This window comes from Heterocephalus glaber, unplaced genomic scaffold, assembly GCF_053883595.1.
Source record: "Heterocephalus glaber isolate CG9 unplaced genomic scaffold, H.glaber_assembly_v1.0 deba00001460, whole genome shotgun sequence".
NCBI lineage: Eukaryota > Metazoa > Chordata > Mammalia > Rodentia > Bathyergidae > Heterocephalus > Heterocephalus glaber.
In genome coordinates, this window is record NW_028258307.1 from 3351357 (window position 1) to 3378759 (window position 27403).

The 27403-nt window shown below is 50.2% G+C and overlaps 1 protein-coding gene across 1 annotated transcript in view; it reads left to right on the forward strand.

Annotated features, from left to right (window-relative positions):
- Positions 1-26961, forward strand: part of Scara5 (scavenger receptor class A member 5) — a 97688-nt gene extending 70727 nt beyond the window's left edge. Inside the window, exons 7-9 of the mRNA XM_004848404.4 lie at positions 1175-1231; positions 19578-19772; positions 24795-26961. Coding sequence (XP_004848461.1) covers positions 1175-1231; positions 19578-19772; positions 24795-24931 — 389 coding nt within the window. The 3' untranslated portion in view covers positions 24932-26961. The remainder of the gene's footprint in view (positions 1-1174; positions 1232-19577; positions 19773-24794) is intronic.
- Positions 26962-27403: the final 442 nt, after the last annotated feature.

Here is a 27403-nt window from a genome sequence, read left to right on the forward strand (position 1 = left end):
AGGCCCCTCCTCCCCATTTACTGCCAGATTCCTCCCCTTCTGCAATACTCCATGTCCCCCAGTATTTGCAACTTTAATTCACTTCTCAGGCTTATGTGACCAACAGTGTTTCTTCTGATTGTTTTTTCTTCCTATGGATAGTGCCTTGTTCAATTTTAGGGGAACCTACACAGTCAGTCCGTGTTCTTCCATTTTCTTTCAAAACCATTAGATGTCCCATCATCACTGCACAAGACAAGGACATCCAGTGCTCTTTCCCCAAGCTTCCTATTCTTCTCTCGTTTCAGTGACAACCTAGAAAACACTATTGCTAATTATCCTCACCTTGGGTCTTTGTACAAAGAATAAAGCAGAAGTCCTTTCCCCCTCAGTCCCTTCAGGTCTTACTCTTTAGAATAACCACTGTAAACTCTTTGGAGCACATCCTGCCAGACTTTTCTCTGAACACATTTATATACGTATATGAGAATTTTTTTTTCAAATCTAGGATCATGCTAGGCATTCTCTTCTAGAAATTTCTGACTTGCATTTTTCACCCATAGTATGCTGTAGGCTTTTGGTTTGCAGATGGTGTTCTGGAGATCCTTAGAATAGAATTCCCAAGTTGTGCTAGGATTTTCTACTTCTTTGTAGAGCGAGCAGCCAGCCGGGGAAGAAGCTCTGTTCTTCTAACCATGTCCTGGGAAGGAAATTCTATAATTCCCTGGAATCTCTCACTCATGTTTTCTAGTCTGCCCTACCGGAAAATCTGCCTGGCATGTAACCCGTGTCTCTTCCTATGTAACTGAAGCCCACTCCTGTTTCCTCCCCTGTGCTCATTGGAACAAACTTGGATATGAACTTGTAAAACCTGGACTTTTTAATAGCAATATTTTTGCTTTGTCCCCTTCCTGCTAAATACTGTGTGCTCTTTGAGGTTATATGGCAGATGCTGCTCTTCTATGCTTTCAGAGATGAGAGTTTCTCAGCTGGGCCCCTCCTCTTTCCAGGGGTGACCAGAGCAGTGGCATAATTGGTGGAGTTCTTCTCTTGCCTGCTGTGCCCCCTGGTTGCTGCTGGCTCCTGCCTGAGGGTTTCTCCAGCCTGGGGTTAATTAATAAGTCTACAGATAAGGCTTAATTAACAATTAGAATTTGTTTCTACTTCTAATGCCATGGTTCCTCCTGTGTTTTAGGTGACCGAGGCCCGAAAGGAGAGAAGGGAGAACGAGGAGACAGAGCAGGAGATACCAGTAAGGAGTTCTGCGGGGTCACCGGGGGCTATGTGGGCACAGGTGGGCCAGTGGCCCATGCAGCCCCGAGAGGTTACCAGTCCAGGGGCCACAGCCATGCATTCATTGGGCTCCAGTGTGAATCAGTGGCCTTCCCTATCTTAGGGTTCTACTGGTTCTTCAGGGAATATTGACGGATCCCAGGGACACAGGCAACTGTTGTAAAGTGGCATCGGCCTATGGTGTGTGGCTGCATCTGGAAGCCTCCTCCTGACTGCCTCACTGCCTGGCGATGTATAATCTCCATGCCTCCATTTTCTCAGCCATAAAATGGGGCCAAGAAGAGCCCTTATCGCTGAGGCTCAGAGTGAGAATTAAATGAGTTGATCCATGAAAAGTACTTAATACAGTGTTTGGACATGGGCTTAGGACTCGTCAAGTGTTATTATCATTCCAGGTACTGCACCAATTCAGACGGACTTCCTAAGGCAACCAGACACGGGTGCTCAGATTCTGTTACTCACTTTGTTAAAATGCCTGCCTTCCCTGGGAGTTGCATGAGACCAGGTGGAATCTCTCCCATTTTCTCCTTGCCAAAAGGCTGGAGAGCTGGGTACCTGGTAGACTGCCCAGTAGCCTGAGCACCCCTCTGTCAAGGTCCCTGCTGAAAGGGGTTCGAGAGGCGCTGGCTTATCTAGTGGTGGCAGCTTCTCCAGGGCATATTTTCCCCAGAGGGCTATGTGTGGCATCTTGGAGAGGTTGCCAGGGAAGAATGAATCGCGTCTTGGACCCAAGTTTGAGCCCGAAGCAGAACACCCGGCACATCTCGCTGTTGGCTTGTAGCACGAGAGGGCCTGAGTACATCACTACCTCCCTGGCGTCTGTGTTCCAGCCTTGGCTCCCGGAGGCCTAGGCCTGGTAGGGCGCCTGCGGGACCGCTGAGGAGTCACAAGCTGGACCCCAAGCAGGGCTCCCTAAGGGGCGGGGTGCTGGACCTGTCTTTGGGTGGGTTGACTGTTCCTGATAGGCTGCTGCCAAGGTAGCTGAGAAAGATTGTGGCATTTAACTCAGAGAAATAAACAACGCCGAACAGGCTGGGCAGGAAGGGAGGGACTGCGTAGAAAGATGACCTTTAGAGGGAGATCAGAGACGCTGCCCACATACCAGAGGGGTCTTGTCAGGAACTCCCTGGCTTTGCTGCTTTCAGCTGACCTAAGAGGAGGAAGTGGAGTCAGCCCGGAGACCATGCACGAAGGATGCTCTGGTTGTGACTTACCTGGCTTCCCTGGCAGAGGGCTCTGAGGTGGGAGCATAGTGTGGGCAGGTGGGAGCCAGAGCCCAGTGAAGTGGGGTTCCCTGGGAGGGGTGGAAGACCTGGACAAGAGCACCCCGTTACTTGGCTCTCGGGCCTGCTGGCTGCACCGCCAGAGGCTGGCATCAGCTCTGGACGCCCCTCTCCAGGGCCTTGAAGGGACTACACCCTGCGGGGAGCCCAGAGCCTAGACAGCCCAGGGCTCACACAAAGCTCTGAGCTTTTCCCTTCCAGGACCTTAAAAATGGCCCCTGGACGATGGAACTGGAAGGCGAGGGGCTGAACGATGGCAGTCATTGACTGGAAACTGTTCCCAGTGTGAGGAATCTGGGGGCCCCCTGGAATCATGGATCATCCTCCCTCTCATCCAGACTCAAAGAGAGGACAACTTCTCTGTGTCATTATGTGGGGCAGAGGTGGAACTGAACCCTGGGTTCCCTGATTCATCCCCTGGGTGTTGGACCGTGGGTTCTTGAAAAGTGGGGCTGGACTCCTTAACATCACCCTGTGGCTTCCTGCCTGCCTGCCAGCTCTGGATGCAAATGCAGCCGCTGCGGGATCCATGGCCATTGAGGTTCGGGCTGAAGTCTGGATCTGTCCCAGTCAGGTTCCTTCCCATAGCTGCTGCTGCCCAGGCCGCCTCGACCAGGCCAACCTCAGCTGTGTTCAGATTCCCACTGAGTTCCCAAGGCTGTCCTGTCCCAGAGGTGTTAACTATATCCCTGAGACCCGGGCTTGGAGGAGAGGCCCAGGGCTCATCTTTCAAGGAAGTGCGGAAATGCTGACGAACACGGTGCCCATTTCTGGGGCTTTCTTAGTCATCCCGGGGCCTGGGCAGCCCCACCATGGAATCTTTAATGTGGAAAGAAAAGGCTCTCAGCACCAGGGAGCTGCCTTCCTCCAAAGGCCAGCTCTGTGTGGCAGGGAGCACTAACGGGTCTGCTGTGGTCACCAGCTTTGCTCCGCGCCTCCGGTGTCTACCTGGGCTCCAAAACCTGACAGTCCAGCAGATGGGCCTGTTACTTGTCGGTGACAAGCCCAAAACAGCCTCCCAGCCTGTGGGAGGAGGTCAGGAGGTTTTCCTTTGAGGAGGACATGAGAGAGAAATCCTCTCAGGACCTGAGTTTTGAGTCAATATTGAAATATTTTTCAGAACAAAAATCTTGCCATTGTTTACCCATGTTTTGATCTGGAGTCATAGGATTTGGGGGTTTGGATGGGTTACAGATCAGTTCCTCTCCCTTTCCCAAGCTCACCCCACCCCACCCCACCAAGCTCCCTGAGCAGAGACCAAGAACAGAGAGGTGGAGGAATCGCAAGGTCACCTCCCCCCTTTTAGATCATGGCCAAACTGGGTGTAGATTCCAGATCCTTGATGTCTGCTTGGTGAGAAGGAAAGCTTCCCCCAACTCCCAGGCCAGGGCAATATCAGTCATTGCATTAGATGTTTGGCTTTTGGAAGTTTGGCCAGGAAAAAAAAAAGTTCCACATACACATCTAAAGAGGGAAGGACATTTATTTTACCATGATATATGGTCCATTTGCAGGAAAAATAAATCGTATCTTGCAGCGAGAGGGTAAGTAAAGGATCTAGTTGTGTTTAAATCCCATGGCATGAATTTAAAGCAGGGATATACATTCAGATTGTTTAAAAGACTATTCTCAATTTGGTTTCACATAGAGAAAATATGCAGATGATATAAGGGTGAATTCAAAGCCAGTGTTGTGATAATTATCATTGGATGCTCAGAAAGCTTGAAAATATTTAATACGTTGTGTATATTTGGAGAAGTTTAGGGATAGGACCCTGGCATGCACTCTAACATATGGCATAAGTTTAAAATAAATAATCAAGGAGGGAGCTCTACAGCATTTTCCCCGGAGCTGTTGAGATGTTTCTATCTCTGTTTTAGAATGAAGGAGGCACTGAGAATTCTTAAGAGTGTGTAAACTCACTTCCTCCCATCCCTGCCCTGGGGAATTTGTTTAGGATAATGCCACACCACAAATGAGCCTTATCTCAGGCCTGGAGATACAGGGGCCCTGCCCCCTTTATGTACAAGTAATATTTCTTTATTTAACTATGTGTGGGGCCTTAATTTCTCATATAACTTGAACACTCCAGCAATGGCATGATCTAGGAGTAAATCACACCTCTGAGAAATTAACCATTCCCATAATACTGCACTACTAACTTCCGGTTGTGCTGGGATGTTGAGAAGCATGGCTCCTGCAGCCATCATGTCCTTAGCTCTCAGGGCAACTTGTCTCTTACATGGTTACATCCACGGTAGGAACAGGAGGAGGCTGGGGGTAGGGAGGATAAGGAACCTGCTGGCGGACACCAGGGATCATAAGAGACAGAACCAGTTTGAACCGGGCCTGTATGGCCTGGGCCCTACACTATCCATCCTTCTGCCACGGTCTCTGATTCTCTTTTGTTCAGCCGGAGTCTTCATGGGCTGCTCTGTCTATCCCGAGAGTTTAGAATGAAGGTGCTCATTTCTTCCTTAGCAATTCTCCGGTGCTTTTAAAGTACTCTTCTCTGGGTCAGAGTTTGCCGCTCTTCACCGGCCTTGGCTGCCCTCATCGTTTCTGAACTCTGAGCTGGGCCCCAGCAGATTTCCCAGCGAAGCCTTCCCAGTCTGTATGCCCTTCACACACATCCTGGGTGTGCACTGGGCTGAGCCCGTGAATGCCAAGGCACCTGCATGCGTCAGGCAGTCTTCACGCCTGTGTGCATTTGCTCAGTTTATGTGTTTCTTCATTCTCATAGTCTCTAGTAATTGCTCAGCAGATGCAAATGCAAAAGTATATGAGATATGATTTAAAAAATACATTAAATGTACAAATTTAAAATTTTTTTATTACACCAAATGACAGACAATTGCCATTAATCCCCCTCAAAATACTCTCCCTCACTTTCAACACAGATATCCCATTGTTCTTGGCACTTTCTGAAGCAGTTCTGCAAGTCTTCTTTTGTGAATGTCTTTAGTTGTGCCGCCATGGCTGCTTCAATGTCCTAATTGATTCACAATGTTTACCTTTTGTGGTCATTTTGACTTTGGGGAAGAGCCAGAAGTTGCACAGTGCCAGATTAGTGAATAAGGTGGACTAGGACACAGCAGAATGTTTTTACCAGCCTGCCTTTCCTTTGGATGGCACTCGGCCAGCAGCACTTGCTGTATCTTTTATCACATCTTGTAAAGACACTCGTGAAAGAGAATTTCCGGAACTACTTCAGAAAGTGGCAAGAACATGGGATAAGTGTGTTCAAAACAAGAGGGAGTATTTGAGGAGGATTAATGGCAACTATGTCTTTTATTGTGATAACTTTTTTAAATGTGTCATTCACTGTACTTTTCAGTCACCCCCTTGAACATGGAAATGGAAAAGTCCTTCTCAATGACTTCCCTCCCAAAGTTTATGTCTAGTGACTGAAAAAACACACAGACACAAAATTCACTTTGGAAAATTGTCCTGAGGCAAAAACCACAGCATAATGGGGAGACAGCAGAGAGACAGAAAACAGGAGCTCAGGACAGTGGCCAATGAGATAATGTTGGGAACAAATTGAAACTGAGCAGAGCAAGTTTTGGGGAGAGCAGGGATCCGAGCGCATGGGCCTGTCAGAGCTGCTGGGAGAGGCAGAGGTCACAGAGACCGAGGGGCACACAAAGGAAGGGGAAACTGGCCTCCCTTTTCTAGAAGAAAAGATGGATGCGCGATTGAAGGGAAGTATTTAGAGTAGAGAGCATTGGTTTATTCATTTCTTGGGCAGCAGGGAAGAGACAGTTACAGGGAGGGTGGAAAGGACACAGTGAGGTGTCTTGGAGCCACATCCTGAGGGGAAAGTTCGTCCAGCAGGTGGATGTGGATGGTGAAGGTGTCCCAGGTAAGAACAAGCCCAAGTGAAAAGTGGCCTCTCATAACTCCACAGACCTGGCGCAGCAGGTTTGGGGTGTTAGAAACTAACACCAAAGCCCAGGGGTAGGGAGGGAGCCTCACAGTGTTCAGGCTCTGGACACCTGGAAGCTACCAGCTGACTGTCCACAGGGAGGACCAGCAGGCAGAGCTCAGTCCCAGCTCTGTCCACCTGGGGGTGGCTCAGACCCACAGACTGCACATCAGTCCCTCAGTACTGCCCCTCCTTCCCTTCTACTCGCTAGTCTGGGCCCCCAGCGCTGCTGATTGGCCAGCTGTAGACTGGGGGTTCCCATACTCCCTTCCTCAGGTTCAGTTGGTTGCTAGAACAGCTCACAGAACTCAGGCCCAGCCACAGGGTAGTGTGCACCAGACATGGCATGGGAAGGGGTGCAGGCGCACCCCACCCCCAGCACCTCCCTGTGCCCTAAGGCTGGAAGGTCTTCCAGCCTGGTCTTCTGACCTACTGTGGAGACTTCATTACACAAACATGGTTGACTAAACCGTTGGCCTTTGGTGACTGGACCCTTATTGGATGCTGAGGGGTGGCTAAAAGTTCCAACCTTCTCACCCATGGTTAGTTCCACTGGCAAACAGCCCTCTACCTAAGGAAGCTTTTCCAAAAGTCGCCTCATCAACAGGCACTCAGGAGTGGCTGGAAGCAGAGATGTTCAGGTGCTGTTTCAGGAGCCAGGGACAAAAGCCACACATAGCAAAAGATGCTCCGATCTCTCCTACCACTTAGGTAGACACAAGAGCCTTAGGAGCTCTGGCCAGGAGCCAGGGATGAGGGCCAAGTACCTGCTTCTTGTTTCATTACAACAGCACAGTGGCAACCTGAGGTCCAAGTCCCATTCTGACCTGCTGGCTGTGCGGCCTGAGGCCAGTCCCTTAGCCTCTCTGGCTAAAATTCTCTCTCCCACCTTGTTCCACTCAGAGATAGTATTTGGCCTTCAGATGGTGTGGTTTGCCAAGATGCTATCTTAAGGCTTCCAAAAACAAACCAGCGACTTTTCCGGAAAGCTTCTGGTGACTTCCAGGGATCATCCAGATTGCTGTGTCCAGAAGAGTTCAGGTCTGGTTGATCTGTATTGGGTGGCTCCACATAGATGCAAGTGGGCCTGGCAGCTTTAAAGGCCTGGCTCTTTTAAGAAGGCAGGTAGAGGACAAGTAGGTGGTGCATGCCTGTAATCCCAGCTGCTCGGGAGGCTGAGGCAGGAGGATTGCAAACTCAAGGGCAGCCAGGGCAATTTTATGGAGACCCTATCTCAAAATCAAAAGGGCTGGGATGTAGGTCAGTGGTAGATTGCTTGCTTGCCTAGCATGCCTAAGGCCCTACCTAGGTTTGACCCCCAGTACCACCAAAAAAAGCCACGTGGACAAATGGAGAGAAGGGGCTTCCTGATAGGAACAGCTGAGCTAGTTGTTTTACCTTCTTTTCTTTCTTTCTTTTTGGTTTCCTGAGACAAGGTCTCCCTATGTACCCCAGGCTGGCCCGGAACTCACTAGGTAGCCCAGGCTGCCCTCGAACTCATGCCTATCTGCTATGCCACTATGCCAGGCTTTTACACTTATATCTTATAAACAGCATTGTTAGGATCCCCGGCCAGAGGGCGAGAGGCAGAGTGGGCCTTCACCCAGGCGCCAAATTAAGACCAGGAGAGATGGCGCCCCCTTGAGGATGTATCTGTGCTATGGCGTCCTGGAGAGGGTGGCTAATACTTGTGCTCTAAATGCCTGCTAAGTGGAGGCAGGAACCAGGGGCCAAAGCCTGAGAGGAGCTGCTAGCTAGAAAAAAGAAACAAGCCAGTGTTTAGAGTTACCGGGTATGTAAGCAGGCCCCCGGCAGGTTGGCTCTGCGACCCATTGCTCTAGCAGGGCACTGTATGGAACCAGCTTTACTGCTCCAACTCCCTGTTCTTTCTGTGGCAAATGGTTGCTAGGATTTGCCCTGCCAGAGAACATTTTTGAGAATACAAACCTCAGACTGAAGGGAGCACAGAATTTTCTGGAAAAACGACACCTTGAAACCCCTGGGGAACTGGAGATTGGGTCTTTGATGTGGGCTTTGAGGGAAGAAAGCTTGAAGGCCAGATGAATTTGAGCCATACATTGAAATGGGGGTCGGTGGAGCTGTTTATTTGGAAAACATTTCAAACAAACTTGGGAGCTGTTCTTAATCCCTGTGACCTTGAGCCCTCCCCTGAGATGGTGGGAAGCAACGTGTGCTGGGAGCGCTGCAGTCACCAGGGTGGCTTCCACCACTTAACCTCCAGCTCCATGTCCCCTCTTGTCCTTGGAAGTGGACCACACCCCTGGAGGAACTTGGGACCAGTCCCTCGGGGCGGGAATTCAGCCTCTTTTCTTCTGGGAGCTGTTTGTAGAATTTGGATGGAAAAGAGAAACATGAGACAGGCAAAGGCAAAGCCCACCAGGGGAGGTCTTCTGTGGTAACAGGGACTCGGCTGGCTTCCCCACTGACTCAGGGCCCTGAGGGTCACTTGCCACAATGCCTCAACGCTCACCATGGTCCTCCCTCAAGACTGTATCGTGTTCCACAGTAGTGGGACCCGACCACCCCTGTCACTGAGCTCGTGTGTGCTGTGAGGGACACTCCAATATGTGTTCCAGCCCCTCCAGCAGAGGCGGAAGCCACTGAGAGATCATGGCCAAGAGGCTCTAGAGGTAGAAAGTGCTAAGCTGCTTCTCCAGGTGGTGCTGTCTCAGGATTTACAGTGCGGGATGGGGAAGCATCCTAGCCAAGGTCTCAGCCCTGGAACTTGAGGGAGCAGAACTGAGATGGAAACCCAGGCTGGAGGACAGTGGTGAGAAAGCCCTCCTGGGAGAGACCAGTAGGCATGGGCACGGGTCCAGGGAGGCCTTGTAAATGTCAGCGCCTCCTCAGTGTGTCACTAGGGGGCCCCAGGCCTGCTGATGTGAACTCTCAGCACTGACGATTTTCTCTGGGCTCCATGGCTCTTTCTAGTCCTAAATGCTGGTTGATGCCAACCTCTCGCTGCCTTTGAGAGGCCCAGGATCAAAAGGAAGAAGGGCTCACTCTCTACCCACACCACCCAGGAATTCCCACAAACTCAGCTGCAAGCAGAGTTTCTAGGCATCCTCCCATTGCAATAGGGTGAGCCCTCAGTTCTGCGCTGGGCAGCAAAAGCTCTTCATTTATTATTTGATCAGACACATCTTTATTGAAGATAAATACCTGTGAGAAGCCAAGCAGCCAGGAGCAGCAATGTCAAAGACATAAGCTCCCAGTTTCCAAAGAATAAGCAGCAGAGCTAGGGAGATGGCCCAAGGTGCAAAGCTATAAGTTAGAAAAGATGAGTCCATGGTCTGCCCTGGTGCCTCGTGAGGTATTTCTTTTTCTTTTTTTAGTTTCTATTTTTATAGCACATGATTCCATTCATCATGGGGAGTCGGTACGTTTGACAAAATGGATGCACCTTGTGACCATAATGTTAAGTGAAATAAATCAGAACATGAGCTTAAATATCACATGGTTTCTTTTATATGAGAAACCCAAAGTGTAAATAAAGAGCAAAATAAATGATAGATAATAGGAAACAAGAATCTGGACCTTTTGTAAGATATTCTTGCTGTCCACTCTGTCCAGCAAAGTCTGGAGCCTCCCATGTGACCCCAACATCAGAGACAGCACAGTGGAGCTCCTGGTGTGGTCCCTTTATCATGTGACCTGGAGAAAGTCACTTTCTTTCCCTGAGCTTGACTTCCTCACCTGTAAGATGGGACCCCACCGCCCACCTTGGAGGAGAGCTGGAGAGATCCATAAAAATGTTTTGCACTAAATTCTGAAGGAATTACCCCAGGAACAGCATTTTGTACAGCGCCACCCACAGGCCAGGCCCCATGGTGGAAGGCATGCCTGCCAGGAGAGCCTGAGGAGAAATGCCTGCTCTTGCTTGGGGGGGTGGCTCCTGTCTTCCCATACGGATCACATTTCCTGTTGAGAAGTGTCACCCAGCTGGGGAAGGCGGGGCGGTAGGCCTGGGCTGCAGTCCGGCTGGGGCATGGGGAGTTCTTTCTTTACAATAGAATGAAAGTTCAACTTCCTTAATAGGCAGATGGTCCGAATTATCCCTGGGGCCCTTCTCTGCAGCTGGAGGAAGGCAGAGCCTGTTTCCCAGCTCCATGTGTTTATTTCTATTCTCCACAACCTCCTTTCTTTCGTCTTATTTTGCTTTGGCAGGGGGACTGGAAGGCAGGAAAAACAAACATCAAGGGCTGTCCTTCTCCAGGCTTAGCTCAGCTTTTCTCCTGTCCTCCAGAAGCAAAGTTCCCTGGGCTTGAGGGCCTCTCTCATGCACAGCCCCGAAGGTCCTGGGCTTGGTGACCTGTTCCATTCTCAGAGCCTTACAGAGTGGTGTAAGGCCCATTCATCCATTCCTTCACCCACACATTGATTCATTCAGCGCAGTATGTAGAGCACTGGGCATGCCAGGCTCTGTGGCTGTCGCTTTCACACAACAGGAGGAGGAGTGCATTGAGGTACAAAAGGGAACCTCGTGGACTGTTCCTCACAGAGGAACACCAGCCAGGAAAGCCTTCCCAGGGGGTGGTGACACCTGTGTGCCCCACTGATGAGTCATGTCGCTCTGCTTAATCTCAGATCCATCCTCTCTAACAGTGCCCAACTGTCTCAAGGCCACCTGCACACTGTTCAGAACTGTCACAAACTGGTTTCCAAGGCTCCTCAGTGATTCCTGTGTGCATTCAGGGCTGAGAACCATGACTTTAAGCCTAGGACTCAGTCCCTTTGGGCCAAGGACAGGAAATACTGTGGAACCCGCAGGGCTGTCATGAGCTACATAAACACCCACCTCAGCCTTGGAGAAGGCTGTTAGAGACATTAACTGTTCAGCTGGAGAGTTGACCCTTGTGGTTGGGAAAGGAGAAGTTTGTGTTCTTCCCTCTGACTCTAGCCCGTAGCAGCTGTGCAACCCTGGACAAATCATGTGACTTTTCTGAGTCTCTTTCCTCTTCTGTTCTGTGAAAGCCCTAATAGCTAAGTCATAGAGCCATTAGGAGGAATTATGAGAAGATGCAGGAGGAAAGCACTTTGCAGTGCGTCATGGTGGGCAGCTAAGCAGTACAGAGATCTTTGTTCCTTTGCTCCTCCTACCTGACTTCCCAGGAAGCCTTTTGGGAAGTAGCTTTGCTGTGTTTGGGTTTGGGGGTGGCTCTGAGCTAGGCATGAATAAAGCCGGCTGCCAGTAGGTGGCTCTGGAGCTACCCCAGCCCCAGAAACCAGGTCAGAGAGATGGTAGCTGCCGGCCACTTCAGAGGTCCCCCTCTACTCCCTCAGAAGCATCGTAAGGAAGCCACTGGCTCGGTGGTGCTGAGAGAAAGATGTTCCACACCTCGCTCCTCAGTAACAGCCACAAAGCACAGAGTATAAACAAGGTGAGGGATAACTGGATGAAAAAGCACCAGAGACATCCTGAGATGCCAGGGCCCAGAAAATAAAAGCAGATGCTGGTTTGAAAATCCTGGAATGGATGCCCAAGAGATACTTCGAGTTCCCTTCCATTTCCAGAGGCAGGATGAGCAGCTGTCAGGCGTGGTGCACAAAGGACATGGCTGTGTTTGATGTAGGGGAGGGGCTCAAGGTGAATATCCAAGGGCACTTCCAGCCAGGGAGTCACAACCGGGGGTAGGACCCAGGCTGCTTCATCCGGGACCCTGCTTCTCCTACATACATGTGTATGTATAAGGCAGTGAGAGCAAAGACATGCCTGTTATGAGAAAAGAATTCCACACATTAGGAGATTTTTTAAGTCTGTGGTAGGAGCCCAAGAGTGGCCTTGGCCCTAGCAGCAAATTCCTGGGCCATTCCAGAGCTCCCTTGCTGAAGGAATCACATCCAGTTTGCATTAGTGTGCAGAAAGTTGCTGACAGCAGGAGCCAGGCTTCTGCTGGATGTCCTAGTCCCCCTCCCCTAGTATGCTAAGAGCCAGGGACTGCGCTCTGGGGAGAAGAGAGGAAGTTAGGAGCAGACTAATCCAATTGGAGGGGTGAGTCCCATGTTCCCGAAGTCGCTCTGCAAGTGCTCCTTCCAAGGGTCGGATCCATGTTCCAGCAGCTGGGACCCGGGGTGTCCTCAGGGTGACTCCTCGGAGCTGCCCCACGAACTGCTGGACGGACGGCTGGGAGCCAGTGATGGGGACCCTCTGTGTGCAACCTCCCTGAGGTGTGCTGTAGCCCCGCCGCCACCGCCAACCGGTGTTTAAGAAGGTTGGTGGACAGAGATGCTGTGGCGCAGTGGTGAAGCGAGTGTTCCAGCCCTACTCCTGCATCCCCGAGCGGCCTAGGTGACCTTCCTGTGGGAATCACTTTGACCCTGTTAGACTCCATCAGACTCCCTACCCCTCAGGGCCCATGGCGGCAGGTAGCTAGGCAGCCCTTAGATGGGCCTGAGGCATTCTTCAGGCTTCCCTGGTAGCAAGCACCCGAGACTCATCCCGGTCACTTTGAGTAGTGGTGCTTGGGAAGCCTCAGGAAGCCCAGAACCCATCATTCAGACAGTCTTTGCAGAGCCTGAGCGAGAAGGTCATTCAGAATCCAAGGTCATTCTGGGGGCCATCACCACAGGGAGCAGTAGTCCCTGCACCCCATCTCCAGGGTGACCTGTTGATTCCACACTCCCTGCCCATCAGCCTTTCACTCCCACCCCCTCTTTCCAAATCCCAGCTCAGGCTTCTGGGAGAATCTGAGTGATCCTGGTAATCCTCCTCCCAGTGCCTTGACTTGGCTAGGACTTCTGAGCCCATCCTGTCCTTCATAGTCTTTTCCACATGCAAAGTAGGAGATTTAATCACAATAATGATTGCAGTAGGGAACAGAATCCAGCGTGAACTGGATGCAGCCGTGATTTGTACAGTCAGTGGGTCCCAAAGGGAGAGCGAGGGCCCAGGGACAGAGTGAGCATCCTTAGGAGAGCTGGGGAAATGAAGAGTTGCAAAGAGCAGGAAAGGAGTTGCTGCTTGGGAAACTCACTGGGTTCGGTAACTGGTGCTTATTAAAGTTAAGCTCCTGGCCTCCCAAGAGTCTGGGGACTGAGGTCCTATTCTCAAGTGCTGGCTGGAAGCGGTAGTAAATTTAGGGGGCAGCCTCGAGTTTCCCCAGGCAGGCACTCAAAGTAGGGTGGGGCTGGAGGATCCTAGAGGTTTGGCCTTGAGCAGTTAGGAATGATGTCAGTGTCTGGTTCGAGACTTTATAGGCCAAGGTGGAAGCCCAGTCATCAGGAGGAAGATGCAGAGGACTCTTGCTGGAGTCGGGCCAATGAGAGACCTATTGTCATTGATCCCCTCAACAACCTGGGAAGCGAGGATGACAGTGAAGTCACAGGAAGAGAAAGTGTCTGCGACCTTGGCTGGCCCCGCCTGCCTCCCTCCCTGCTTTGCTGCTCTCCTCATGGGCCCACCTTGCCTGCCTTTGGGCCACACCTACAGGGGCTACCTGGGATTGCGCACAGCATTCTGTGTCCAAAATAGAGGCAGGGTCCTACAACTCTGTGTCCCACAGCTAGCTCAGTCTGGCACTGAAGGTTCAGGCTGGAACCAGGGAGGGACAGGAATCCTAGAGCAGCCATCTGCACCCTTGGCCTCCTGGGTCAACATTCCCCTGGCTTCCCTTGGTAGGGCGGCTTGGTGCAGAGAGCAGCCTGCATGGGAAGGACCAGTGGTCTCAGAAGAGAAGGACCTGGCCTCCCAGCAGCAACAGCTAGTTACTTTCCCTCTCCCTCTCTCTCTCTCTCTCTCTCTCTCTCTCTCTCTCTCTCGTTTTCTCATCTCTGCATAAGGGTTTGGCCAGGGGTCTCTGAGTTCTCTGCCAGCTCTGATATCCTGGCATCTTCTCCATGTTGGCTATCGGTTTATTTGAGTGATCCAGGGGCAGAGATAATCCTTATTTGTCCTTGCAGCCCTGGTGCCCACTGCAACTCTGAAGTGTCTTAGGGGTTCCATGCATGCCCCTGGATAGATGAATAAATGAGTCATTGAAAAAAAAGAAATACATTGATAAAGATAGGTATAAAAAATCAATACAGATAGTGCAGCTAGTCCTCCCCTTTATGCATAAGAAGTAGAATTACCCTGGGCTTTCTTTAAAGGCTGAGTCTGATTCTATATTCCCCTGCCTGGAATCACTGACACATTCAAATACAACTCAGCAGTCACCATGCTTCTCAAAGACATTGCTGTCATCACATCCCTCCCAGCTGACCGGACTGAAGGCAGTGTGTTTCCAGAACTTGTAGGTGGATCTGTTATGCTTCCAGGGTTAAAGCACTTGTCTGTACTGTAGCTGCTCCATCAAAAAGCATCCTCATCAAAGCTGTGAAGCAGATTAGCAGAGCCTGCTCAGGGAGCTCATGAGAATAAAGGACTCTAGAAGAGAAAGAAAGGGATAAATGAAGAATTGGCCCAAGGGTTAAGTGTGAAGTTCAGACCACACCTTCTCTACTCACTTTGGGATGACCTTGGTAAGCCACATTGCCTCTCTGGGCCTCTGTTCCCTTGTGGATCACATGAAGACTTTGGACTATATCATGTCTCCATCTCTGCCAGCTGGCAAATTCTATATTTCTCCATCATTTGTGATGATTGGAAAATCCCAAAGATTGTGTCACAATTAACTGAAATAGTTCCATGCACTAAGCACTGGAGACATCTGTAGCCCACAACTAAAGGAACGCAAGTTCTTACTAGCGACATCCTCAGAAAATGCAGAGCTTCCTAGTCCAGACTTGTGCTGTGTTCTTCCCTACGAGACCTGATCCCATGTGGGTCTCTTCTCCCCCTTTTTACTGGGGAACCAGCTCAGGATTTGGGAGATCCAGGGCCTGCTGCAGGAGGGTGGGTGAGGGCCACAGGGCGGGATCCATTCAACAGGCCAGGGAACAAGAAGTGGGTTCTGCAGGCTGGGGCTGCTGTGTGGCAGGAAGCCCCAAGCAGAGGTTAGAACCACTGATGCCCCAGAAAACCTGTGGGGGAAGCAATGAGCCTACTGATCTGCAAGAGCAGGAGGCTGCCCAGCTGAAGAGACCCGTCTTCGACCCTGGGTCAGTCCCTCGTCCCTTTCCCTGTAGTCACACAGTGTGACCAAGCAGTGATGCTTCTCAGACAGAGGCCTGGCCCTGGGGATGTCTGTGTGCTTCTAAGGATGGGGTGGGGTGGAGGTCACAAGGAAAAGCTCTGTCTAGGACTTGTGGGCTGGGGACTGGGATAAGCTGTCGGGTTGGAACAACCTCCACTTCCCTCTATGTTTGGGTAAGGGACAGTTCCCGGCACCTTCCTTCAGCTAGGGTTTCCCAGCCAAGAGATGGAAGGCGGAAGGTGCATTCCTGCTCAGGGTTGAGGAGGGTCAGGCTTGTGGTCAGTACTGTCCTCTCCGTGTGCAAGCTGTGAGCCTGTGGAGAGGTGGGCCGCAGTCTCAGTTAAGGGCCCAGGCCAAGAGGAAGTGTGTGCTGATCTAACCCGGGCCCTCACCCCTGAGTCCAATCAGATGTCCACATGGCAATGGTGAAGGCAGGACTTTCTCTGGGGTTGTTGATCCTCATTTTGTTTGTGAGGGGTTTTCCAGGGCTCACTGAGAGGGCATTTAAAGGGGTTTTAAATGGGCTTCTCCATCAAGGAGAGCAGTTATTAAGTAAGGGAAGTGGGCGCAGTCTCCAAAGCCTGGGTCCTCTCATTCCTCACAGACACTCTTGACCTCTGCCCTCTATCTGAGCCATTCCTTCTTGGCGTGGGCCTGACTTTCACACAATCACGAACCCCTGTCATGGACAAAAAGAGGCATCTTCTGGATCCTAAGTAGCCTCACCCACCCTGGAGCGACCAGAGTGGGGCATCTCAGGAAGAAGGACTAACAAGAAATGTCCTAGGAGGGCCACAAAGTAGGCTGAGGCCACCTGCTGGGCACTGTGTCTGATTAAGTGAGGAATGGCTCATTAATTGCAGGGTGAGAGTATTTCCTGATTGGTTGCTTAGGCGAATACTTTGCCCTGGGGCAGAAACTACTGAGAAAAGCCAAATTGAAACACTGTGCCCACAGTTTGTAATAGCTAAAGTTTGGAACCAGCCCAAGTGCCCATCAACTGGAAACTGGATAAAGAAGATGTGTTTTTTTATAAAATGGAGTACTACTCAGCCATAAAGAATGAGAAACTAGAGTCATTTATAGCTAAATGGATGCATATCGAGGCCATACTCTTAAGGGAAATAAATAAGACACACGTGTGTAAATACCAAATAGTTTCTCTAGTGTGAGAAACTGATAGTGTAAATAAGGATGAAAATGATTAAAATGAATAATTGATAATTTGAAATAGGAAAAGGCCCAAAGGTATAGGGGTGGTGAGAGGGGAAGGGGAAAGGGAAGAAGGGAAAGGAAAAATTATGAGAAAGAAAAAAATGGAAATGAAATCTATGTAAATAGGAAAGCGTGGAGGGGATGAAGGGTGCACAGGTAATGGGGGAAAAAATAAGAACCAAGATACATCATGTACAGGTACAAGTACCCAATGATAAATGTAAATGTATTGTATACCTAAAATGTACCAATTAATATATAAACTAAAAAAATTTAAAAAAAGAAACACTGTGCCCACAGAAACCCACACCTGCAGAAACCCAAGCCTCTTAGCAAGTCACGATGTCCTTGTCAGGCTAGAGAGGGGGTTGCTGGTATCATATGCTTGGTGATTGCCCAAGCGCACTGCCTGAGTTGGCATCACCGCTCAGGCCTGAGAAAGGTGTTGCCCACTGGTCTCCTGACACCAGGGGCCAAGGAGGCCAGAGACACCATGCAAGGAACAGCCCCTTGGGTATCCAATTCCCTGAGTGGGGACAGATCAAACCTCAGTCTGCAGTTTCCCAGGGAGCTGGTAACAGACCTGAGATTTTATCAGGGGGAAAGATGCAAAAACACAGATCAGGTCCATATTCGATAAGACGAAGCAGGAATGAATGTGCCATCAGATTTGGGAGTCCAGAGGAGGTGACGCAGCTTTCAGAATCATCTTGACCCCTTTGGGGCACACAGCATCTGTTGATCCCATAGGTGGCTGGTAGCTCATCATAGCGATTAGCCCTCAGTCTTGGGGCCCGGGGACAAGTGACAAGGAATAGGCTCCAGTGCTGGGGTCTGGGTGGGGTGACACCTCTAGTAGACTCTGAACTGCTTGCCTAGCAAATGAGGAAAGGAATGGAGTGAGTGGAGCAGAGAGGCTAAGTCAGGGACTTTGAGCATCAGTTCTAGCTGCTGCCTCTGTCACATTTGGCTTCTTCTTGTTTTTCTGGCCGGACACCCAAATGTTCTGGAACCCATGGCATCTTCCTGCCATCTCTTGCCTTATAGTTCCCACTCTGAGGCTTCAGTTCTCAGCCTCCTGCCATGACATGGTGCCAGTAGAGGTGAGGCAGATCTGTGAGAACCCAGGGTGGACACCTCCACCTGAGTCAGCCCTGGGCCCAGCCTCCTTTGAGGCTGCTGACTCCAGGTTAGCTCCTCATTACTGCCTGGGCAGTTTCACTGTATCAGACCCAGCCTCTGGATCCCAGCTTCCCTCCACAGTTTGCCACCCAAGAGCTCCTTGGCCTGCCTTTTGGCAGCCAGCAGGAGATATGTTTTCAGTAACTGTGCCTGGGGTGGATGGTTCCCTGGTCAGGGATGAAGGATGTAGGTAAATACTTTAAATATTGAGAGGAGCCTTTCAGAGTGGCCACTCTGTAATCATTTAGTGTCTTGGGAATGGATTGCCTGGTGGCTTCCTTGTTACCCTGTGCAGAATATTCTGAGCTCCCTTGTCCAGACGCATGTAGCTGGGGAGGAAGAAAGGAGGGGAGGAAAATAAAAAGGAGGGAAGGAAGGGAGAGGAGAAGAAGGAAGAGGAGAGGAAGAGCAGCCTGAGGGAGCAGCATTTGATGGAGTTTGGTGGGATAAGTTTGCTGTTTTCTCTGGCAGTTCACTTGGAGTTTTTCCTGCATCATGTCACCCACTTGTCACTGTTACAGTACAGTTCCCCTAGCACCACCCCACATCTGCCAGGTACCGAAAAAGGATGGCTTTGACCCTGGCCTTGGAGTCAGTTGGAACAGCTGGATCTGGAAGGAACCTTACTGATCTAATCTTGTCACCCTTGCATACCAATCTACAGACCAATTACCTCTGAGTCATTTGGGACATTTGAAAAAGATATAGATCCCTGCCATGAAAAGACACAGAAGAAATATAAAAGCATATTGCTAAATGGATTAGTCACTTTCCCATTCCCGTTCCTTAAAGGAGGAGAGGTTTATTTTGGCTCATGATTTAGTCCACAGTCAGCTGGCTCCAAGGCTGAAACAGCATGGTGGAAGGGCATGGCAGAGGACAGCTGTTCAACTCATGGCAGCCAGGAAGCAGAGGAAGAGAGAGGAGGAAGGGAAGAGCTGGGGACAAGAATAGTCACACTCCCCAGGGGCCACCTCCAACCAGGCCCACCTCCCAACAGCACATTCAGCCATGAGCCCATCCGTGGATAAACCCACTGATTAGTATAGCATCCATGATCCAATCAAAGACTACTTACTGTATGATTCCAAGTACACGACATTCTGAAAAAGGAACAACCGTGGAGACGGTGAATGATTAATGGTTGCAGAGGCTGGAGGAGCCAGGGGTACATAGGTGGAACACAGAGAGTGTGTAGGGCAGTGGACCTGTTCTGTATGACACAGTCATGGTGGATGCTGTTGTTAGACATTTGTCCAAATCTACAGAATGCACCCATCCCAAGGGGAAGTGTGGGCTCTGGGTGACAACGATGCGTCAGTGGGGTTCATCAGCTGTAACACAGGCCCTTTCTGGGGGGACATTGAAAATGGGGGGACTGCAGGTCATCTCTGTATCTTCCAGTCACTTTTGCTGCAAACCTAAAACAAAGCAAGGTGGGTAGGAGGGGAAGAAAGCTGACGAAGGGCAGGAGTGACTCATCCGGAGCTCATGGCTGTGGCCCCAGCCCTCGTGTCCCTCCTGCCTGACGTAGAGGAGCCGCAGAGAGGGTGCCCGGATGTGTCCAGGGCCAGGTGGCGACGGCCGTGGCTGTCCCTCCAGGTGGCGTGGAAGTCCCGATGATCCGCCTGGTGAACGGCTCAGGCCCGCACGAGGGCCGAGTGGAGGTGTACCACGACCGGCGCTGGGGCACCGTGTGTGACGACGGCTGGGACAAGAAGGACGGCGACGTGGTGTGCCGCATGCTGGGCTTCCGCGGAGCCGGGGAGGTGTACCGGACGGCTCGCTTCGGGCAAGGTGAGGCCGGCAGAGGCAGAGGACCTGGGACGGGACGGGCCTCCCCTCCCCAGTCCGGACTGTGAGTCTGCCCAGGGTCCCGGCTTCTGCCTGGGGGGAGCAGGCAGTGGCTCCTTTCCTTGAGTCTAAATCGTGTCTCCTGTCAATTTCCCTACCAGCCCTCATTGGCAGCCCGGGTTCCCAGCACAGAAACTAGTCCCTCTCCCACTGGCTAGCTCTTCAAGGCTTTGTAACTTGCTCTCTTATCTCCCCACGCTTTTTTTACTTCCCATGCATACAGCGCTCACTGTGCCCCAGGCTGTATTCTGAACACGTCACAAAGTCTCAGTGAATCCTATAGCACTGTTGAGTAGACACTGTTGTCATCCTCTTTCCTCTGAGGAAACAGGGAGGTTGGGTAACTTGCCCAAGGCCACACAGCTGGAAAATAGCAGAGCTTGGGTTTAGCCCAGACAGGCATCTCAGGAACCCAGACCCTTCTTCCGCTGGGCTGTCTCTGCCTCTCTGAGCCTTTCTTCTCCAGGTGAGCATCCCCAGAGAGCCCACCTGGTCCTCACATGATGAGGTTCGAAAGCCCTCACCATGCTGGTTGCTTTACTTTTGACTTGCTGGAGTGCATGTGCTACCTCCCCACAGATCCTTCCCAGCCAGGCAGCGACTTTAACCATCTGAACATTTCCAGTGGTGAGGAAGATGGCTCCACCCGAGCTCCAGTCTCCACTCACCTGTTGTGTCTGTCTCTCTGGCTGACTCTGTGTCTTTCTGCTACAGCTGCTGCAGTAGCACCGTAGACCAGGCAGCGTAATCAGCAGGAATTCATTTCCTCCCAGCTCTGGAGGGAAGTTCAAGCTCAAGGTTCTGCAAAGGTTGTCTTCTCCTGAGGCCTCTCTTCTTGGCCTGTGCATGCCATTTCTCTGTGTCCCCACAGGGTCTTCTGTGTGTGTCCGTGTGCTGATTTCCACTTGTTATAAGACATCAGCCGTAATGAATTAGGGCTTGTCCTAATGACCTCATTTCATCTTAAGTACCTTTTCAAAGACCTCATCTCCAAATATGGTCACATTCCGAGTCCTTTTGGGAGTTAAGACTTCAACTTATATCTTTTGGAGGGACACAGTTCAGCCCATGACACCCTCTATTCCTTAGCATCTTACTATGACCTCTTCTTAATCTTTTTAGGCTGCTATAACAAAATAGCAGAGGCTGGGTAACTAACTCATAAGTACCAAAAATTTATTTCTCACCCTTTTAGAGCCTGTGAAGTTCAAGATCAAGGCGGCAGCAGGTTCATTGTATGGTGAGGGCTCCTTTCCTGGATTGCAGGTGTCCCAGTGGTAGAGAAGCACTGCTTCCATCATGAAGGGTCTATCCTTAGGACCTAATCATCTTCCAAAGGCCTCATCTCCTAATACCATCACCATTTGGCTTCCTGTTGCAGCCACCGCCCACACTAATATGAAGATGTGCACACAGACTCCTAAGACTACTCTAGCCCACATCTCCAGACCTTTCTAAACTCTTCCAGCAAGCCAGTTCCAAAGGCTTCTAAACCTCATGGTCAGATACAGTCACAGCATTGACCCCGCTTCTCTGGTACCACTTTTTCTTTTTATTAGTCACCTTTCCCATTGCTGGGACGCAATACCTGACCCCCAAAAATGAAAAGAAGAGAGGCTCAATTTGGCTTACAGATTTGGGGAATTCAGTCCATAGTCGGCTGGCTCTAAGGCAGGGACATCATGGCGGGATATGGTGGAGCAAAGCTGCTTATTTCATGGCTAGGGAGCACAGCAGAGGAACATTGTCAGAGACGAATGGGTAGGGACTGTCATGACTACTCTATTCTGCAGTTATAACAGGAGAAAAACCATCGGCGGTATGTAATCAAACAGATGGGGCCATGTTCCAATAAAACTTTATTTACAAAAATAGGTATGGAACATATTTGGCTCATAGTTTGACACCCCTGACTTAATGTTGCATGTTGTGGACTGTGGACTGTGGTTCTCTGATAAGGAGCAAAGCCTAGACTAAGTGAGCTTTGCCCCATAGTAGTTAACAAGACCATGCACCTCATCTGCTGGCACCTCCATTTCCCTCTCTCTTGACCTCCTGTTAGCTAGCTGGCGTGTGTAGGCCTGTGTGAGCTCAGGTGAATGCCTATAGGATTCCGTATGACTTATGCCTGCTAGTCATGTTACTGTAGGTAAACATATCGAAGTTCAAACGTTAGCTTCACAAGGCAGATGTTTTGCTTTTATTGTTCTTTTGTTGTTGTTGTTGTTGTTCATTGATGTATTCCAAACACCCAGAATAGTGCTGAGCACAGAGTAGACCCTAAGATATTTGTCAACTTCACATCTGGTGCTGTGAGGGTCACAGCACCTGGGCTCTAGTCCCAGTCTCGCCTCCTAGGAGTATTAAAGGCGCCTGCTGCTGCATTTTCCCCAAGGAGCAAAGTACCCCCACCCTGTGCTGACCCAACAGGACTTTACTGTGTAGCTCAAGCTCAGAGATAACAGGGTGGAGGTGCAGACCTGGCCTAAGCAGTACCATGCATGTGAATCCCTGGCACATTCGTGACAACTCCTAGGCATGTGATGGTGACACTCAGGTCCTAGGACTGCACCTGGAGGAATTCTTCACATTCTAAGCCTGAGCCAATGATTGGCACCCAGAATCTGCAGTGCTGGCTTCTGCAGTGGGGGCAAGGAGTAGAGATGGTTTGCTCATTCCTGTCCCTCCAGGGAGGTCCCTCATGGTTGTCAGAGCTGAGATACTCAGGGCTGCTCATGTAATGACCCCGTTCCTGTATTGTGCTTTCCACGTGTGGACATGAGCCAGAATTCCCTGGCTAAGCCCCAGCTAGAGCTTGGAGTTTTGAGATCCTAAATGTACATTTGGTCCCGGTAACCCTAGGCCTGTTCTTTATTTGTTAGTCTCTTTTATTTGCTTCTTTATTTGCTTTGGGTGTAACTAATCCCACAGAGCTCTGGGGCCCTTGGCCTTTTCCTGAGTAATTTGTAGACTGATGTGTTTTCCCGGAGATGTTTAATCTGCCCATTACTGCCGGGCCTCACGGGCTTGTTGTGTAAGAGCTCCAGCTCTCCAGGCCAGGAGGAGGCTCTGTAAAGACAGGGTCCTCCCTGTTCTGTCCTCAGGTCATTTCACAGCAATCCTATGACAACAGATGCTGAAGATCTCTACAGAACAAAAACACATCTAAACTGCTTAAGTCCACACAATAGATTCAGTCAGCAGCACCGAGCTTTAGATGTCCCCTTGACATCCTTTGCAAAGGGATTTCACTTGGCAGCCCAAGAGTGAGTAACAGAATTTAAGGTTTTAATAATCAGTTCTACTAAGAAAGAGGAAGAAATTGTCAAGCTGTTGAAAACAAGATGGAGAGGTCCAGGTATAACACTGGTCCCCAAGCTCCTCATTTGTAGGTTTTGGTGAATTCCAAAGTGCTTTCTAATACATGACTAGCTCAGGGTGACATGGCCAATAATGTTGGAACCTGGTTTCTGACCCTTAACCCTGTGCTTTTTGGTTCCGGTTCGCAAATCTAACAAATGAGTTGCTGGGGTGACCAGTTGTCCTGATTCATCCAGGCCCCAACAGGTTTTAGTACTGAGAGTTCCACATTCTGGGAAGCCCCTCCCAGGCTGAAAACGGAAATGATCACCCCAGATGATTCTGAGGCTTGAGCTGGAGCACACCTCACAGCAAAGCCCTGCTCCTGCCCCTGTGCCCGTGCTTCTCAAGATGCCAGGCTCAGCACCTGTGTTAAAATGCAGATCCTGCCTCCCTCCAGCCTGGGCAGGACTCAGAGATCTGTATTTCCAACAAGCTCCTGATGAGGCAACTACTATGAGTCCAGGGCCTCACTTTGAGTAGCAGAGCTACAGTTTCTATGGGATCCCTGAAGCCCGCTCATCCTGTTTCTATGGGATCCCTGAAGCCTGCTCATCCTTCCAGAAGTCTCCTGAATGGACTCCACCATCTGGGCCTGGCATAGCCATCATCCCAAAGAGCCCACCAATTCCTGCCAGTTGATCATGGGAGCATGGGCGTCCACTCCCTTCTGCCCCACCACACCCAACCCCAGACAGAGGCTCCCCAATCACTTATGAGGCCAGCTGTTCTGAGCCCCTGCTGTTCACTGAGAGACCTCAGTGCCAAGTTTATGCTGTCCATGGCTCAGTGAAAGCCCCTGGCCCTCCATGCCTGGGCACCTTCAGACCAGCAAGTTGGTCCAGTTAAGAGCTAGATGAGCAGGGCTGGATGCAGGTAAAGTTACCAACAGATCATCTTAGAGACCATGTATCTAGAGACTCACCTAACCACTTATGGGATAGGGATGCTCTTGCATATCCTTTAATATTTGTCTTGTCATGACGTTAAATTCTGGAATCCCTTGTCATTCCAGAACCATTGTTTGAGCTCATAGAATGGGATCATCTGCTTGAAACCTCACAAGATTAGAAGTGGTGTTGGCACTGATGAACTTGGCTTTGGGACACTGGGAAATGTGTCTCTGATAAGACCCTTCATCACTATTCATCAGCAAAGCTTTGAGACACCTCATCACAACAGCTGTGCTGTGTGTCTCTGACAAAGTGTGCACTGGGGGGCAGCAAGGCTTGAGTTTGAGGTCAGACTCTGCCACTTATAAGCTGAGTGACCTTGCACCAATCATTCTCTGAGCCTTGGTTTTCCCACCTATAAAATGTTGGGAAGACCCACCTGAAAGCACCATGGTGAGCTCCTCCGTGTAAGATCCTTAGACATAGGAGAGGTGAATATCCTCACCATCAGTTATTGTTATTCTGCCTGCAAGAAACACAGCCTAGAAACAAGCATGAGTTATTGATGGGGTGGAGGCGGCAGACAGATGCCACCAGGTCTGACAAATTCTTGCATGGCCAGGGCCAGCCTGGTCAAGGGCAGACACAGTCGCACCTTCTTTTCTCTTCTTTCCTGCATCCTTGCTAAGAATCATGTTGCCTATCCCCACAGGCACAGGGAGGATTTGGATGGATGACGTCGCCTGCAAGGGCACAGAGGACACCATCTTCCGCTGCAGCTTCTCCAGATGGGGAGTGACAAACTGTGGGCATGCTGAGGATGCTGGGGTCATGTGCAATAGACACTAACCGTGGGCATAATCTGAGGTCAGAGCCCTGCTGCTGAGCCTCCTCCTGCATTTCTGGGGTGGGGCATCACTTGGGGCTACCCTGGCCATGCCACTGCTCTGCCCAGTCCAACACCCCCAGCCCCATAGCCCTGTGCCAGGACTATGGTGGCCTGTTGTCACTCTCCTTTCAGATACCTGCTCCAAAGTGCTCTACGGGATCTACTGCCTGTCTCTCCTTCTGCCAGGGTTTCTGAGCAAGGAGCCCTGGCTGGTTGGCTCAGCCATCTGACCCCATTCCTAGGGCCTCAGTATCCAAGTTCTCTTTGGTCTCTTGGCTACAAATGAATGTCAAGACGCTCTCAGAGACAAGCGCAGCTATGGAGATGGGAGGAATTGTGGATCATTTACTCTTCAGATAATTCCCAAACCTCAGTTAGGCCAAGAGTTGCAACATCCACCTCCCCAGCGAATGGCAATCTTGAGGGACTTGGTGTCCCCTCTCTACTCTGCCTCTATACGCTGTACCTTAGTTTGTGGAGGTTACACAGAAAAAGAAAAAAAAAAAAACAGCTATAGGAGCAAGAGAAAAATGCAAAATACCTGCAGAAATTCAGCTGGGGTTGGAGAAGGGGAGTGAAACTAGCATTGAATGAATGACTACAGTGGTGTGCTAATAGTATTTGGGTGCTAAATTCATTTATCCACTTTGCCACATTGGTACAAGGCGTGTCAGTCTGGGGCAGAACCTGCCTCCAGGTAGTACTCAGCTGGCCCTTTCACCTGGCTTCCAGGTCAGAAGATCGAGAATGACTGAACCAGGGTCCCACCTGCACCTTAGCATGTCTTGGATAGACCTTAGCTGGGACCAGAGACATGAGTGATTAGAAAGCTGCATACAGCAAACCCTGTGTTGTGCAGTGCAAGATCAGGCATGGTGGCCCCTGGGCAACCATCCATGAAGGAGGCGAGCTGATTTAGAGGGTAACGGGGGCTCCCTGTGTCAACCTGAGACCAGTGCTCAGCCATTGGGCACTCAGGGTTCAAAGCAAGGTGGCTGTGTCTCAGAGCTGTTGGGGGGTGACATTGCATCTTCCAGGCCCCTTCAAGTGTGATCCTGTGGTCCAGGGAACACAAATCCTGAAGGATCTTATAGGAGTGAAGGAAGTCAGGATTCCCTGTAACCTCCAGGGGGAATGAAAAGCATGGGCCTCTGCAAGTTTGCAATCTGCAGCCTCGCTGACTGTCAGGGAGGTCATATTCTGCTCTTTAAATGAAGTGGGGGTTGAATTGGGCCATGTACGAGTTCTAGACCTGGGGGAACCACACGGTATCGAGTGGGTGCAGACATACCTTGCTTTGTGGGAATCAGACTCAGTCAGGCCTCAGATACAGGATCACCTGTCACATCAGGTGAGCATCATTCTACCTGGGCAAAGTGGGACCTGTGCCCCTGAAGCCATAGGTCCAGCAAAGGTCCTGGCTGACAGCCAAGCCAAAATGTGCTCTCGGTCATTCTTTGCTTACAGTATGCTTGTTCCTAATGTCCTAATGATCAGAGACTCCTTCTGACCCATTGCTGCATTTACATAATGCGCAGGTACGCATGCATTTTCTTTCAGAGCCAATATATGTATGTATATATAAACATAGCACTCTACTACATAGCTCAGCACTTGCAAAATTTGTCTTTAAAAAAAAGGACTAAAGGTGGGAAAATGTCACTTTAAAAAAATTTACCAACTTGGTTCTGGCAAAGAATCCAGTTACCCTACCTATGAAAGGTCATACAATTTTCTTACTTGATCTTTTCATTTAGGAAAACACAAGTTTTGTTTTATTGTCAAATACAGTGTTGAAATGTTAAATGTTTGAACCTTAAAAATAAAAGTCGATCAGTTTACATACCTATCTAAGAGGACATGGAAATAACCATGGACCTGTATTTCAGGGACTAAAGGAATTAGGCCTGGCCTAAAGTACATCAGACCTTTTGTTAAAAAAAAAAAAAAAAAAAGAATTTCAATAAAATGAAAAACGTGTCACTCACAAGGGTTCCATCATGTTTTTTCTCATGAAAATGCGGGGTATGTGGGGAGAAGAACGGCAACTGGATGATCCAATCATTTTTCAGTGGGGATTGGTGGGCTGTTCGTGAAAAGTCATCTTAATATTTTCATAGGACAGTCCACACAGGTTAGACCAAGACAGTGGTCTGGAACAAGCTCTGAGTCTGTGAAGCTCCTGGGTCCATCACTGGGTCAGAAGCAGGAATTCCAAGCAAAGACCCAAGCAGTGTGGGGAAGACCCGGGCATTGCATAGCCGAGGCCACAGGGTTGTAGCTGGCACCTCTGGGAATCTTTAATACCCTAGAAACAGAAAAGTTGATTTTCTGGATATCTACAGAGGAAGTACCTCTTTTTTATCTCCTCAAAATGCCTGGTGGCGCGCGCGCGCACACACACACACACACACACACATCGTAGTGACTCT